Source organism: Lagopus leucura, unplaced genomic scaffold (genome assembly GCF_019238085.1).
Source record: "Lagopus leucura isolate 7727_CA_CO unplaced genomic scaffold, USGS_WTPT01 Super-Scaffold_73, whole genome shotgun sequence".
Classification (NCBI taxonomy): domain Eukaryota; kingdom Metazoa; phylum Chordata; class Aves; order Galliformes; family Phasianidae; genus Lagopus; species Lagopus leucura.
Genome location: NW_024962252.1, coordinates 67,961,412 through 67,974,473, shown reverse-complemented (window position 1 = coordinate 67,974,473; position 13,062 = coordinate 67,961,412). Strand labels below are relative to the sequence as shown.

Genomic DNA, 13,062 nt, shown 5'->3' with positions numbered 1-13,062 from the left:
AAGTAAAGGCAGGTTTTCTACCTTTCCTGTTTCCACTGTGAATAAATAATTGAGTAGAGCTGGGTTCATGGATCATTCTTGTCTTGCAAACTGGAATTGCTCCAAAATAAGAAAAAAATACTTCCCCCTTTTTTTTTTTTCTGTGCTGCAGAATATCTTGTAACATAATAGTTAAAGAACTCTTGTGAAAGCTGTGGGTTTAAAACCATCAAGATAGAAATAGGAATTGAGCCCGTATCTCCAACGTACTGAGGAGTACCTTAGTCAGGGGCTTACTGAGTGAAGAGGATTTTCAACGTTGCAGCTTTGTGAAACAAGGTTTTTATTTCTTCTTTGTCACAAGTATCTGAGCTAGGCATTTCTAATTGAAATGAGCATTTTCCCCTGATCAATTTTTGTACCTCTGAGGTGAAGAAAATGAAACAAGTTTTCAGGTCATGCTTATTCAAAACATAGTTTCTTCCCCTCAGTTCAACTTCCAAAAAAACTTGCACTAATTAACCAAGAAGTTTTAAATTAATACTACTGATCTATTTACAGTATTTGCTGGAACTAGGCAAAATTGATTACTGACACTCAAAAATACTTGGTATGGCATCTTATCTGGGCAGCCAGCCATCTGAATCACAAATGCCTTTCATCAAAATGCTGCTACTGCCTAGTGAGTAGGCAAAAACAAACAAACAAATGCACACTTTCTGTAACGTGTCTAAAAGTAAGGATATTTCAGAAGGATAGATATTTTAATCAGACTTGAAGGTAAGACTAAGAAGATATCCGAAACCAGAAAGTGCAAAGACAGGCAATACCACCAATATAGGCCAAGGGGAAAAATACTGAATTGCAAATAGATAGCTATTAGAACAGTACAAAGGTCAAAAAAAGACCAGAGGATAATACAGAAAACTGAAATAACAAAAATTATAGCTGTAGCCAAAACAGTTCTTTAACAATCCTCTCCAGATGAATTTCTTTTATCTAAAATAAAAAGTTATTTAACTTTCACTGGTTGTGTCTCTTTTCTTGCTATTTATTGAATAATTCAGTTTTCTCTCTTGACACTTCCCCCCTTTTCAAGCAAGCAGAGATATCTGCCCATCATCTTCAGGTTTTTGAATGGAATACCTTTCTACCGTTCTACCTTTTTCATTTTCAAAATCATCAAGATCCCTGCTTAATCCCTCAATCTCAGCTCAATGGACTGTAACAGACTTGTTTCTGTCTGCCTCATTTTTAATGATTAGTTTGGTAATGCTGTATCATTCCCCAAAAACAAGCCTAAAGAAACTTTTTACTGAAGGACAGCTGCATTTCCATTTTGAAAGTACATCATAATATAATTAAATTCCAATCTGAAGTACAGAAACATGGTCTATTGGACATTTCTATTTCCCTTTTCAATGAATGGCTGGAATTCAGGTTCACACCTGTGAAAGTCACCTCCTTGCTAGTGAGAAAAATATTTTGACTAATCATTAGTCCAACCAAACAAGAACAGTAGGATGATTCAACAGCCTATCTACTTCAACATTTGTACTCAGAAATACCATAAAATAATGACCATGCAATATATATAAATAATATAAAGACCATGCAATCCTTTGAAAGGGCCATAAAAGAGCCTACACCAAGTCTGCTTGCCCATTCCTACACTGCCAGAAATTTCCATATGAAAGTGAAAAACCATCTCAAAAATTGCTTATGTCATAGCAAGAGAATGAATGACAACCTCTTTTTTTTTTTTTTTTGGTGCCATTCTTTCCAAAAGAAATATGAAGAAATAAGTTAAAATAAAGAGCAAAATTACATCAGTCAGCAAGAATGTAATACATCTGTGATTATTAGCTGAAATGGTCTTATTTCCAAGTATATTCCCAGTATATTCCCAAACACAAAACTTCAAAAATAAGGAAATTCTACAGCTCCACAGCAGTCACTAACCAATGACAGTGACTTGCTCAGTAAGTTTCCTTCAGTGGCAGTGCTGATACGTGAAAACACGACTCTTGATTACTTCATTCCTTCCACAAGTCACTCTTTTAATTACTTCTACTAACTTCAACATGGGGACTAGCCAGAAAAGTAATTTGAAGTGGGAGGGAGAGGGGCCTAGACAAATTTCTGCTTTAACTCCTGCTTGATGATCATCCTTTACAGTTGAGTACCTTAGAATTTCCAATATCCTGTTTGAAAAGTTCATATGAAATACTGGAGAAGAAAATTCCTCCATAAAAGCAAGACTTACATGTATCTGACAGAAGCAGATTCAAAATCCCACAAAATTATTGCACCATTTTTACTTCCTGTAGTTATCAAGCTATGTCCTTCTACTTTTAAAACATCAAAGCACTTCATTTCCACAGAAGGCACAAATCCCTGTAATGAACATTAAAAAATAACTTTAGTTGGAACAGTGTGGACACTGAAGAATGACTTCTTTTAACTGCTAACTTACTATGATGTGTAAATCAACAGCGTATACTACAACTGCATATTCAGTGTTATTCTAATACTACTGTATTTGAGCTAGGCAGAAGCACCAGAAGGAAGCAGGGAGTGATAGCAATGGCAAAGTCCCTCCTGCAGAGGCTGGAGGCCTCCATTTACCAACCTGTCCTGCTATGCAGAAAGGTTTTCTGCTTGGTGTGAGCTCGGATTTGGAATATTATGAAGAGGCTGCTGGGGCTTGCCTGTCCTTCAGACTACTTAGTACACCCTGCATATCCCAGTGGATACTAATGATCCCACCAGGAAAGATGTGGATTGTGTCAAAATTGACTGCATAGCTCTGAGTATGACAGTCAAAGGCTTAGCAGTTCAGGTGGTTTTCTCTTTTATCTTACTTGACAGAGAAGGAATTGAGGTGGGTCAAAAACTGGATATGCAGGTTCTATCAACAAAGATTTGTTTTAATGACTAGGGAACTGTCTTTGAGACTTGAAGAAGAATCAAGATGCACCTGACAAACTGGAGCATAAACATATTTGCCAACAGGCTGACAAACCTACTGAAGAGAGGTTTAAATTAGGACTAACAGGGGAGGGAAAGGATGATCAAAAATAAAGTGAGAAGGTTGTGGACCAGGTTGGCAAACAAGACACGTGGTGGTGTAGATATGAGACCTCTTATCAACCAAACAGGAATGAATGAGCCTACTCTAAGTATATGAACATAAAGATCTTTCCACAGGACAGCACTGTGGAAAACTTTTTCACACCTTACTAGGGAATTCACCACAACAGGATGCCTCTATGATGTATGTACCTGTATACCAGAGCATGCAGCAAACATGCTCTGAACAAATAGGAGGAATCAGGGATGTGTTTGCAGCTGCAGGGCTTGTTAAACATGCAAATAGATACCACTTTAGCACTCAGCTTGACTTTCATGCGCCACTATTACTAAAGGTCAGGCTATCTATAGCACTGAAAGAAATTTGATTTCTAGAAGATTCCTAATACAAGGACTTCAACTTCTTTTTTTGTACAGGAGTATGAAGCATATATTCAGAGCTCCTTAACCATGGCAATAACAGTGCAATGAGTTATTAAGCAGATCTATCTCAGAAATATGATTTATTTAGAACTTCAGTGTACTGGAAAGTTTGGAATATTTAGCTGGTTCTTATCCTGTTGTTAAACCATGAGATCCTCAAGGGCACAGTAAACCTTTCACTTTCTAATCTTCTGTAATGGAACTTTAGTGTTTCTCACCTCTGCATCACTGCTTAGAGAACTGGTATCAGGTGGTAGCTGGATATCAGGAAAAAATTCATGTTTTTGTAAAGTGTCTGGATTCAGTGACAGAAATTCAACTGGATTTCTTTGTAGAAACAACACTGCCTCAGGAAGCACCCACGTAACCTTTAGATATCTTTGAATTTCATTACCCTGTTAAAATAATTAAATTAATGAGAGAAGGAGGAAGATATTTTGTTACTCATAAGAAAATGGTCAGCAAGCTCATTTTCTATGCCTAATTAGAAAAACCGTTTCAAACTTTATCTGGCAGATGCAGTTTAATTTCCCATTTAAACTAAGTTAAGCATCTATAACGCAAGTTTCTTATTTTATTAACATGGATAGTCTTCAGTTCATATCTAGCACATTAGCAAAGCTGATGGTAATCTCAGTTCTGTGAGAAGAACAAGCCATACTTAAGCCATTGCTTTGAGTTACAGTCCTTCCCCACTATGCCTAGAGCTCCTGCAAATTACCTTCACAGTTTTTCTAATTATTCCAAATTCTCTTCAGTAACCAGTTTCTTTTTTAACCTTAATAATTCTGTCTGTTTTGGAAAATGGTACTAAAATCAGCTTCTTAGGTTTTCTCATGTTCTCACCGTTGTCTCAAGCTCCAGAACAGAGCAATGATTAAGATTTTACTAAGTCCTACAATATTAATTGCAACTGACAAGAACAAAAAAAGAAAAATATGGGGAAGGAGTGAAAACTGTCAGAGAGTATGGTAGATTCTTCCAAGGAATAAACAGTTTTTGGAGTGCTACTCAAGTTTATCTTGCCATCATGCCTCTTTAAACTCTCATAATAATAACCTGCATTTCTCATTATTACTGAGGCATTTTTACAGAAAAAGTAGTTCTGCAACTATATACAAGGAAGAGATTAAACTCTTCACCAATCTGTTAGTCAAGGGGCACGTTTACATTACATGAATAATTCAGCAATTCAAGTACTAACACTGCAGAATAGTTGGATAGTTGGTGCACAGCAGTATTTCAGGTACAGCTTCATATCAAAAGCAAACTCTGAATAAAACAGTTTTTTAGTAATAGGAGGATCAGAAGTAATATATCACTTACCAGCATAGGAGTTTAAAGCTTTAAACTTAAATAATCTGTAAGTACTGAAAGTTTTAAAAATACTTTCCTTGAGACTAACACAGGCTTGGCTAAATCTATGCTTCCCTTGGCATAGTGAGCCTAGCAACCTTCTGGAAGAGTGGACTGAACGACCAAACTTGGAAGGGATCTGAATCTCTGTCTTAGCAGCTGAAGAGTGTTGGCTACCCTTGATTGTTGTCCCAGACAAAAGGCCTAAACAAGTCTGAGAACAGCATGGCCTAATAGCTGCTTCTCTTTGAAAAGAGAAGATATTGTCCGGATAAGAATCAGTTCATTTTAGCAGCTTCCTCTCTCACTTGTGTACATTCTATACTCTTCCTGTGCAGTTGAACTAGCCTTCCAAAAGTACACTAGCTCTTTCACACCTAAAAGACATTACTGTGTATGCTAATGCATATGCCATCCTTGTGTCCCTCCTTTGGAGTTTGTCCAGAGGGGGGCCACAAGGATGATCAGAGTATTGAAGTACCTCTCCTATGAAGAAAAGCTAAGGTAGCTGAGCTTCTTTAGCTTGGAGAAAAGAAGGCTCTGAGAAGACCTCATTGAGTTCTTCCAACACTTGAAGGGAATTTACAAACAGGAGGGACATACATACTCCCATAGTGACAGGGCAAGGGGGAATGGCTTTAAACTAAAGGAGGAGGGACCTAGATATTAAGAGGAAATTTTTTACTTGGAGGGTGGTCAAGCACTGGAACAGGTTTCCCAGAGAAGCTGTGGATGCCCCAACCCTGTAGTTGTAGCCAGGCTAGCTGGGGCCATGGGCAACTCAATCTGGTGAGCAGCAGCACTACCCACAGCAGAGTGATCAGACATTCTACGATTCTATATCTTACATCACAGTAGTAAAACATTGAAATACGACTGAGTTTCCACTTGTGAAGCAAAGCAGTTGTTAATGGTACAGCCAGTAATAAATAAAACACAAAGGGTATAGTTATAACAGCTAGAACTGTAAGTGAGCACTGGTTGTGAAAATTCCAGAGCAGCCAGAATGAACTTACACAAACTTCTTGCTGCATCAGCACTAAGGAATGTAATCAGGGCATTAGGCAGCTGCTTCCCAGCGCAAACATTATCCTGAGGAATAAAGTGGTACCTCCTGACCCTTTGTGAACTGCCAGCTCATACACATTAGATGCACTGGGAGGGGAGCACTTGTCTACGGAAGATATGAAGAGTAAATGTCTCCAAGGTGTTCTGCACATAGCCATGACTCAATCTGTTCCAATTTTGTTCACTGTGAGACTCCTGGTTTCTATTCAACTTTTTGTTGTGTCATATATGCCAGCTAAACAATGTGTACCAAATACCCTATGCTGCAAAACATAAATTCTTGATTCTTTTGTTTAAAAATGAATGGTTAACAGGATTGAGAGTTACAGAATTCCAGCACATGATAAAACCTCAGTGTTGCTCTGCAAACTTTCTGTCAGTGATTCAGGTTATTGTAGTGCCTTTGCATCAGATAGTCAGATCTCAGCCTCAAATGTTACCTTATGAAGATGAAGAGAAATGAAACAGTTTTTCAGGTGAAGAATCAGATTCAACAACCGTGAATGACTTCACTTATTTGAGTATTCCCATTTACATTAATCAGTAACATGTGTACTGCACAGTAACATGTACACAAGTAAAAAAAGATCTGGTCCTCCAGCAAACACAGATTATCTTGATAACTGTTACAGTCTATTAGTAAATTGAATCAAAAGGCCTCAATTACAAACAAAATATTCATTTTTCATTATAGTGAGTACACATAAAGAAATGATCAGAATGCTGAAAACACAAAAAGCAATGGACTAATGAACTTAAAAAGAAAGAAAGCTAACTTGATGACTTACAGAAAGAGTTACTTCTTGATAATTTCTATAAGTTCATCTACTGATTAATGAGAAAGTCTTATTTTACTTGAAAATTAGTAGCTAATGAAAGAAATAATAATAATTAGAATGTATTCATAGGTATATATATATATATATACACACACACATATACATGTAATTATGTTAAAAAACCTGAATGATTTTCATTTTCCCACTCTGTTCCAAAACAAGAAGAACATGTTGACTCTCAGTAGCCTTCAGATAGACTAACTTCAACAGGCAGTGCTCATTTTTGCTATGTTGGGTCAAAGGCAAGGCTTTAACTTCCTGTCCACTGCCAAAATTCCAAATTTTCACTGTTCCTAGACAGGAATAAGAAACACACACAAAAGGGAAAGAACTTTCAACATTGCTTGTGCTTGAAACTCAGGAATTTGAATGAGGACAGGGAAAGGAGAAGAAACAAGAAAATCTAATTGAAGATGCAGAGCTAAGTCAATCATCTTCAAGAAGCTGTAACTGTGTATATGTTTATTGAGAAAGCAAGCTTAGGGAGAAAAAATATACCAAAAATCACCTTCACCATTAACCCCACTGTTATTTCATTCCTTCTATGCCCATTTTAGGCTGCAGCCCAGGTTGAAAGGCCACAGCCCAGTTCATTGCTGTTTCTGGATTAGTGTCATCAGAGAGCAAGCAGAATGGTGTGCAGTCAGGAAGACCACTTCAGGCTCTGATATACAGCAAGGAGCAGAGCAACACATTTGTTGGACTTGTCCCACAGGATAGCGAGAAGAAGCTAGAGTATTATCCTAAGTGAAGCAGTGTCATGGTTTCATGGCTTTTCATCTGTATTATGCGTCATAATATCTTGCCTTGGCAAGGAAACCAAGCAAAACCATGACAGGCAGCTATTATTTATGAATCCAGTTTTGTAGGACTTGATAGCATTCACCTACAGTCATGCTTTTAAGATCCATAAAGAGTTCATTCTATGTTGCAAAGTATAAAATTCTAAACATTATTCAGTATTCTGTGTGGAAAAAAGGGCATTTTCTTTTTATGTGAGGCAGCCTTCATATAGCTCATATATTTCAATAATTCAGGTATATACTTGAACATCTGAATTTGGGAAGAACTGTTCTTCAATGTTCACAGATTACAAAATTATTAAAGTTGCAGCAGAATTTGGTGTAGCATCAAATACGTGAATATACTGAGTGATCCTGTCACATTCTGTACAACTGATGCACCGTAAACAACATGGGAAAAAGTCAGGAAACATACACACATATTCTGTTGTTCATTACAAAATTGAGCTGAGACATTATAAAATCAAAAAAAAAAAACCAAACAAAAAACACCCTACCATTTTCCATTTGGAGCCATTCACTCACAGTGCTATAGAGATCTAGGTCCAGAGATGAGGAGACATCTTTTCAGATCAAGAGCTTTGCAGGCATTTTTTTTTCACAAAGTCATAGGCAAGCAAAGTAACAGAGCCCCAGCATTCAAAAATCACCTTTCTATGAATCACACAAATAAAACATAACCAGGACAAAAAAAAAGAACCCTCTACTTCTTTGTGGGAATTCCTCCTCCCACCTTGGTTGAAAGCCAAAATTCATTCTATCACTGAGACAAAGCGGTTCAAGACAAAGAGTTCTGATTGCTTGTATGCCATTTCACATAAACATAATAAAAATATGGGAACTATTTAGTTGGTTTACCATCACAAGCTCCAGAAGCAAGATAGAAACCATTTATTTCAATTGCTGCACAGGTCACTTCAATATTCAGCCCATGTGCATCTTCAATCTGGTATATTTGATATCCTGTTTCTAGGTCCCACACCTTAAAAAAAAAAATTGATCATTTGTAGCACATCCTCTAAAATTCCTCATACATTTTTTTCTAGCATAATTGTATAAAGAATGAATACTTCCAAGAGCATATTTAAACTCCCCATGAAAAAAATTCTATTATTTCAGCAGACTCAATAGCACACAGTCATGTTCTTTTACTGAGATACTACTGCAATTTCTCCAGATTCAACTGGATTTGTGAAGTAGCCACTCATGTCTTAAGCACTACCTGGATCTGATGTTCTTCAGCAACAGATGCCAAAAACTACCTTGTAATTGTAATGTTGTAGCCATCATGATCTAAAGAAGTTGGAGGTTTACAATGAGAAATAACACCTCATTGAGAGGTAAAATATAGACAATTTACACAAACAAGCCTTCTGCCAAAAAAAAAAAAAAAAGGTATGTATTACCATCTGTCTCAATAACAGTAGCTATATCACCCTATAGATCTTGCCACTTCATCAGTAATTAATGAAAACTGTAGGTCCTTAGCACTTGTGACAACCAGTATCACACTGTTAATTACACCTATAATGATTCACTGTATTTGTCTATGGGTTTTCAGAAATTTGTTTAGTGATTACTTTTAGTGGTTCAAATGCAAATAGTAAAATTAATACACATATTTAAAATAGCATTTCAGCAGTTAGCAGTGATAAAAAGTAACAAATGAGAGACATCTCCATCACTTTATTTTTCTTGTTAAATGGTTGTTATATTCAACACTTCTCTTTCACTGTATGACTGAAATCCTTAAGGCTCAGAACAACATGTTCTAAGAAACTGAAAAATAAAAGGATCTGCAGAAGGTCAGCAAATTGGCTCCAGATCTGCTAGTCAAACAGAAACAGATTCAGAAAAAAAAAAGGAATAATAGGAGGATAAAAAAAATCAGGTTCTGTGTTTTGGTCACACTGAGTTCACCATAAAAACTCTCAATTTTACTTAAAGAATCCTTATATCTGAAATACAACTTTAATTAAAGAACCCTTTTGTATATTTATACCTTTTTACATAGTCCTGTTTTCACAAAGTGACGTTATTCATGTTTCATACCAATCCACAGAGCATCTGAAGTATGTTTTTTATACCCCACTGAGCTGTCTGGGACTCCAGCATTTACTATACTTTAAGCAATGTTCATGAGACATACCTTCTGGATGAAAGAATAGCATGCAATTAAGTTTGCATAAATTGTTTGGATACATATTTGATGCGGCATTTAAAATTGTCCTTTGCAGCTACTAAATAGACAATAGACTTTTATTATTATTGCTGTATTGTCCATTCTCGATCAGGTGAAGTGTACCAAAATATGGCCAAAGGAAATAAAAGTACAACCAAAATTGGCACTTCTGAAACCTTGCTGTCTGGTGCTTGCAGTACAAGTCAGAGAAGTAGTTTTCTAATAAAATTAATGCTGTTCAATCCAATATAGCTGATTTATCATGGCTATCACTTCCCTGAAGAATCTGAGCACAAAAATGGTCGCAAAGCTAACTGCTTAAGTAATAAACACCAGTTGCTTAAGTAACCACCCAATAGCTCATCTGTAATAAAAAAAAATCTGAGACTTTTTCAGCTTAAAGGACAACTTACACTCACCTTCAGAATTGACTCAGAGCAGACAGTGAGGATTTGGTTAAAAGCCCTGTTATAAGCCAGAACATTTATGCTTTTCTCATGTGTTTTTGGGACCTGTTTTGTATCTTGTATCATGTGCGTTAGCGGATAAATATCAATGACAGTTGAACCTGCATGTAGTGAGACAAGAAAGAGCATATTTTACAGAAAGGTTCATACAAGAAGGAGTGTTCATTTGAGTTTTTCTGAAAAGCGTAAGGAATCTTGTCTGTTTTTTGAGACTATTTGTTCTTGGAAAGAGAAAACCTCAGTTAAACAATAGCTAAGTATTTCTCTGCCTCAAGCCACTTCCTTAGACATAAGATAATTTTATCTACAGGCACTAAGATCTCTCCTGTACCTTCCTTTATACAGCACTGCAGGTCTGAATGAAGTTTCACCTTGTGGTGATCCCTGATCAGAAGGATTGCAAAGACAGAAAGACAGATAGGGAACACAAGACAAAGGAAAGGAGAAGGCTTTTGCAAGGCAGGCTTGCAATCCAGACTCCTATTTCAGTTCCAATATAGCTACAGTCTAACAGCACCATAATGTAGTCAGCAGTAAATATGCAGCAAAGGACGGAATTGCATTAATTCTTGGCATGAGAACAGGCACAGGACTGCAGTTTGGAAAAAGACACAGAAGGAAAGCTGTGGCAGTACTGAAATGAAGCATGAAGGTGAGCCGTAGTACATGGATGTTATGGAACAAATAACTGAAAATCTCCTCCGTAAAATCAGGTACATAGCCATAAGAATTAATGTACCCACATACAGCCTCAAGCTTTTTGTCTAGTTCAGGAGCATGGAGATATTCACTTAACCTTTTAATGACACCATTAACAGAGTCCAGGACAACATTTTTACAGATATTTAGACACAGCTCCAGTCAGTGTTTATAAGGACAAAGCTATCTCATTCTTCTGAGGACTTAGCCACGTAAAACCACTATGTTACTATGCCTTGAAAATCTCATGAAGTGAAATTTTAACATAAGATTCTTCCCATATCTTTTAGTTATTAAGCATATTTATAAACTAGTCTGAATAGTATTCTGATTTGTGGACTCCAGTTCAATGTAAGTAGATTTATAACAGGCTTATTAGCATAAATATTCAACAGAAGCCAACAGGTCATTGAAAACAAAAGATTTCATGTTCATCTCAGATTTGACAAGCTTTTTGCCTTGTTCTTGGTGCAAATACTGGAACTAGATGTCTCCAGATACAAAACAACGACCTTATTTCTCTCAGGTTTCTCTAGCCCAAGGTCAGGCTTCAAAGCTAAGGAATCCAGGATTTCAGTGACTATGTCTTTGGGCCAGACAAGGCTTGCTGGTTTCCAGGTTCTCTTCCTTAGATACAGAGGGCTAAAATACTTAGTGACACCCGTGAATCTCTAGGCCCTCAAAGATTCTGCGCTCCTTGCTAGGAAGTTAAGCAGAGCCAAGAAACATGGGATGAGTTCCCACAATTCTTAATTCCTGATCAAGTTGGTCTTCTGGCATCTCCAAATGGAAGGAGGGTGCCAGAGAAAAGCTGAGTCCAGGAATACTAGCAGCTGAGTAGCTTTTAACAAAGGCCAAGGCTACAGAGTAGAACAGGTAGCTTATTCTTTCTCAGAAAGGTTTGCCTTGCCTTCACAAAAGCCTTGATCATTTACTGTTTCCTGCTGTTAATTCCCATGCTGCATATTTTCACATATATTTACATATTAAAATTAGCAAAACATGTAACAGGACTCACTTCAAAGTGGTCTTACCATGCAAATACCCCCCCCCCCCCCCCCCCGTACATTTCACACACATTATTCCTTCATTCAACATTTATGGAGACCAAACAGTGGATGCAAGCACAATAAGGCTGCGGGTGGTGAGTTTCAGTGATATGAAAGACAAGTCATGTTCCAGATGGCCATGCACAGCTGTCACACACAAGATGAAGAATGCCTCAATCAGCTCATCCATGCGAATTGTTGGATTACAAATAGGGAGCTTTGGATGGAACTGAACATCAACTTCAATGCACTGGAAATGATTGTGGCAATGCTAGAATATTGCAAAGCTTGCAACATGTGCGTCCCATAGATGCTCACATAGGAACAGAAAGAACACCATATGCAAGTTTGTCAGGACCTACTGAACCAATACGAGGTTGAAGGTGACAGTTTTTTATTGAATTATTATCAGTTATGAGATGTGTGAGATGTAGCGTCACCACTACAAGCCAGAGTCAAAACAGCAGACCATGGAGTAGCAATGTGAATTCCCCCTTGAAGAAAAAGTCCAAGATGCAGCCCCAGCTGGGCAAAGGGATGTGCACTGACTTTTAGGATAGGAAATGAGTGATCCATCTAGATTTCCACAAATCCAGAGAAGCCATCAAATCAGATCGCTATACTGGAACAGCTATTAAGCTGAAGGCTCACATTTCCTGAGTCTGACCAGAGAAGGCAACCTTTCTCTTGGAACATAGCAACACCAGGCTGCACACCAGTTTGAAGACCAGAGAGCTTATTTGCAATCTTGGCTGGACTGTCCTTCCAAATCCACTTTATAGTTCAGATTTGGCACTTATTGATTTCTTCTATTTGTGTTGATAAAAGATGGACTGCATTAGGAAACATTTTCCTAGTAATTTATGCTGTCCTAGCAGCTATGAAACAGAGGGTCACCTGTGCTAGTGCAGATTTTTATGAGAGTGGGCATGCAGTCTCATGACAAAAATGCTCAGCTAATGGTGGTCATTACATTGAAAAAATTGTGTTTTGTAGCTGAGAATCTGCTCTATCAGAAGTGTCATTTTACTGTTTGTTGCTGGTGTAGTTTCCACGATAATGAATAGGAGACATTACTTTTGAAGTTATCTATACGGGGGGGGG

General features: G+C 37.4%; 1 protein-coding gene across 1 annotated transcript in view; it reads right to left on the bottom strand.

Annotated features, from left to right (window-relative positions):
• WDR64 (WD repeat domain 64) overlaps positions 1 to 13,062 on the bottom strand; it is a 61,859-nt gene that overhangs the window by 16,244 nt on the left and 32,553 nt on the right. Inside the window, exons 12-16 of the mRNA XM_042891079.1 lie at positions 10,163 to 10,311; positions 8,420 to 8,543; positions 6,882 to 7,051; positions 3,714 to 3,890; positions 2,246 to 2,376 (exon numbers count right to left, since the gene is read on the bottom strand). Of these exons, the coding sequence (XP_042747013.1) occupies positions 2,246 to 2,376; positions 3,714 to 3,890; positions 6,882 to 7,051; positions 8,420 to 8,543; positions 10,163 to 10,311 (751 nt within the window). The remainder of the gene's footprint in view (positions 1 to 2,245; positions 2,377 to 3,713; positions 3,891 to 6,881; positions 7,052 to 8,419; positions 8,544 to 10,162; positions 10,312 to 13,062) is intronic.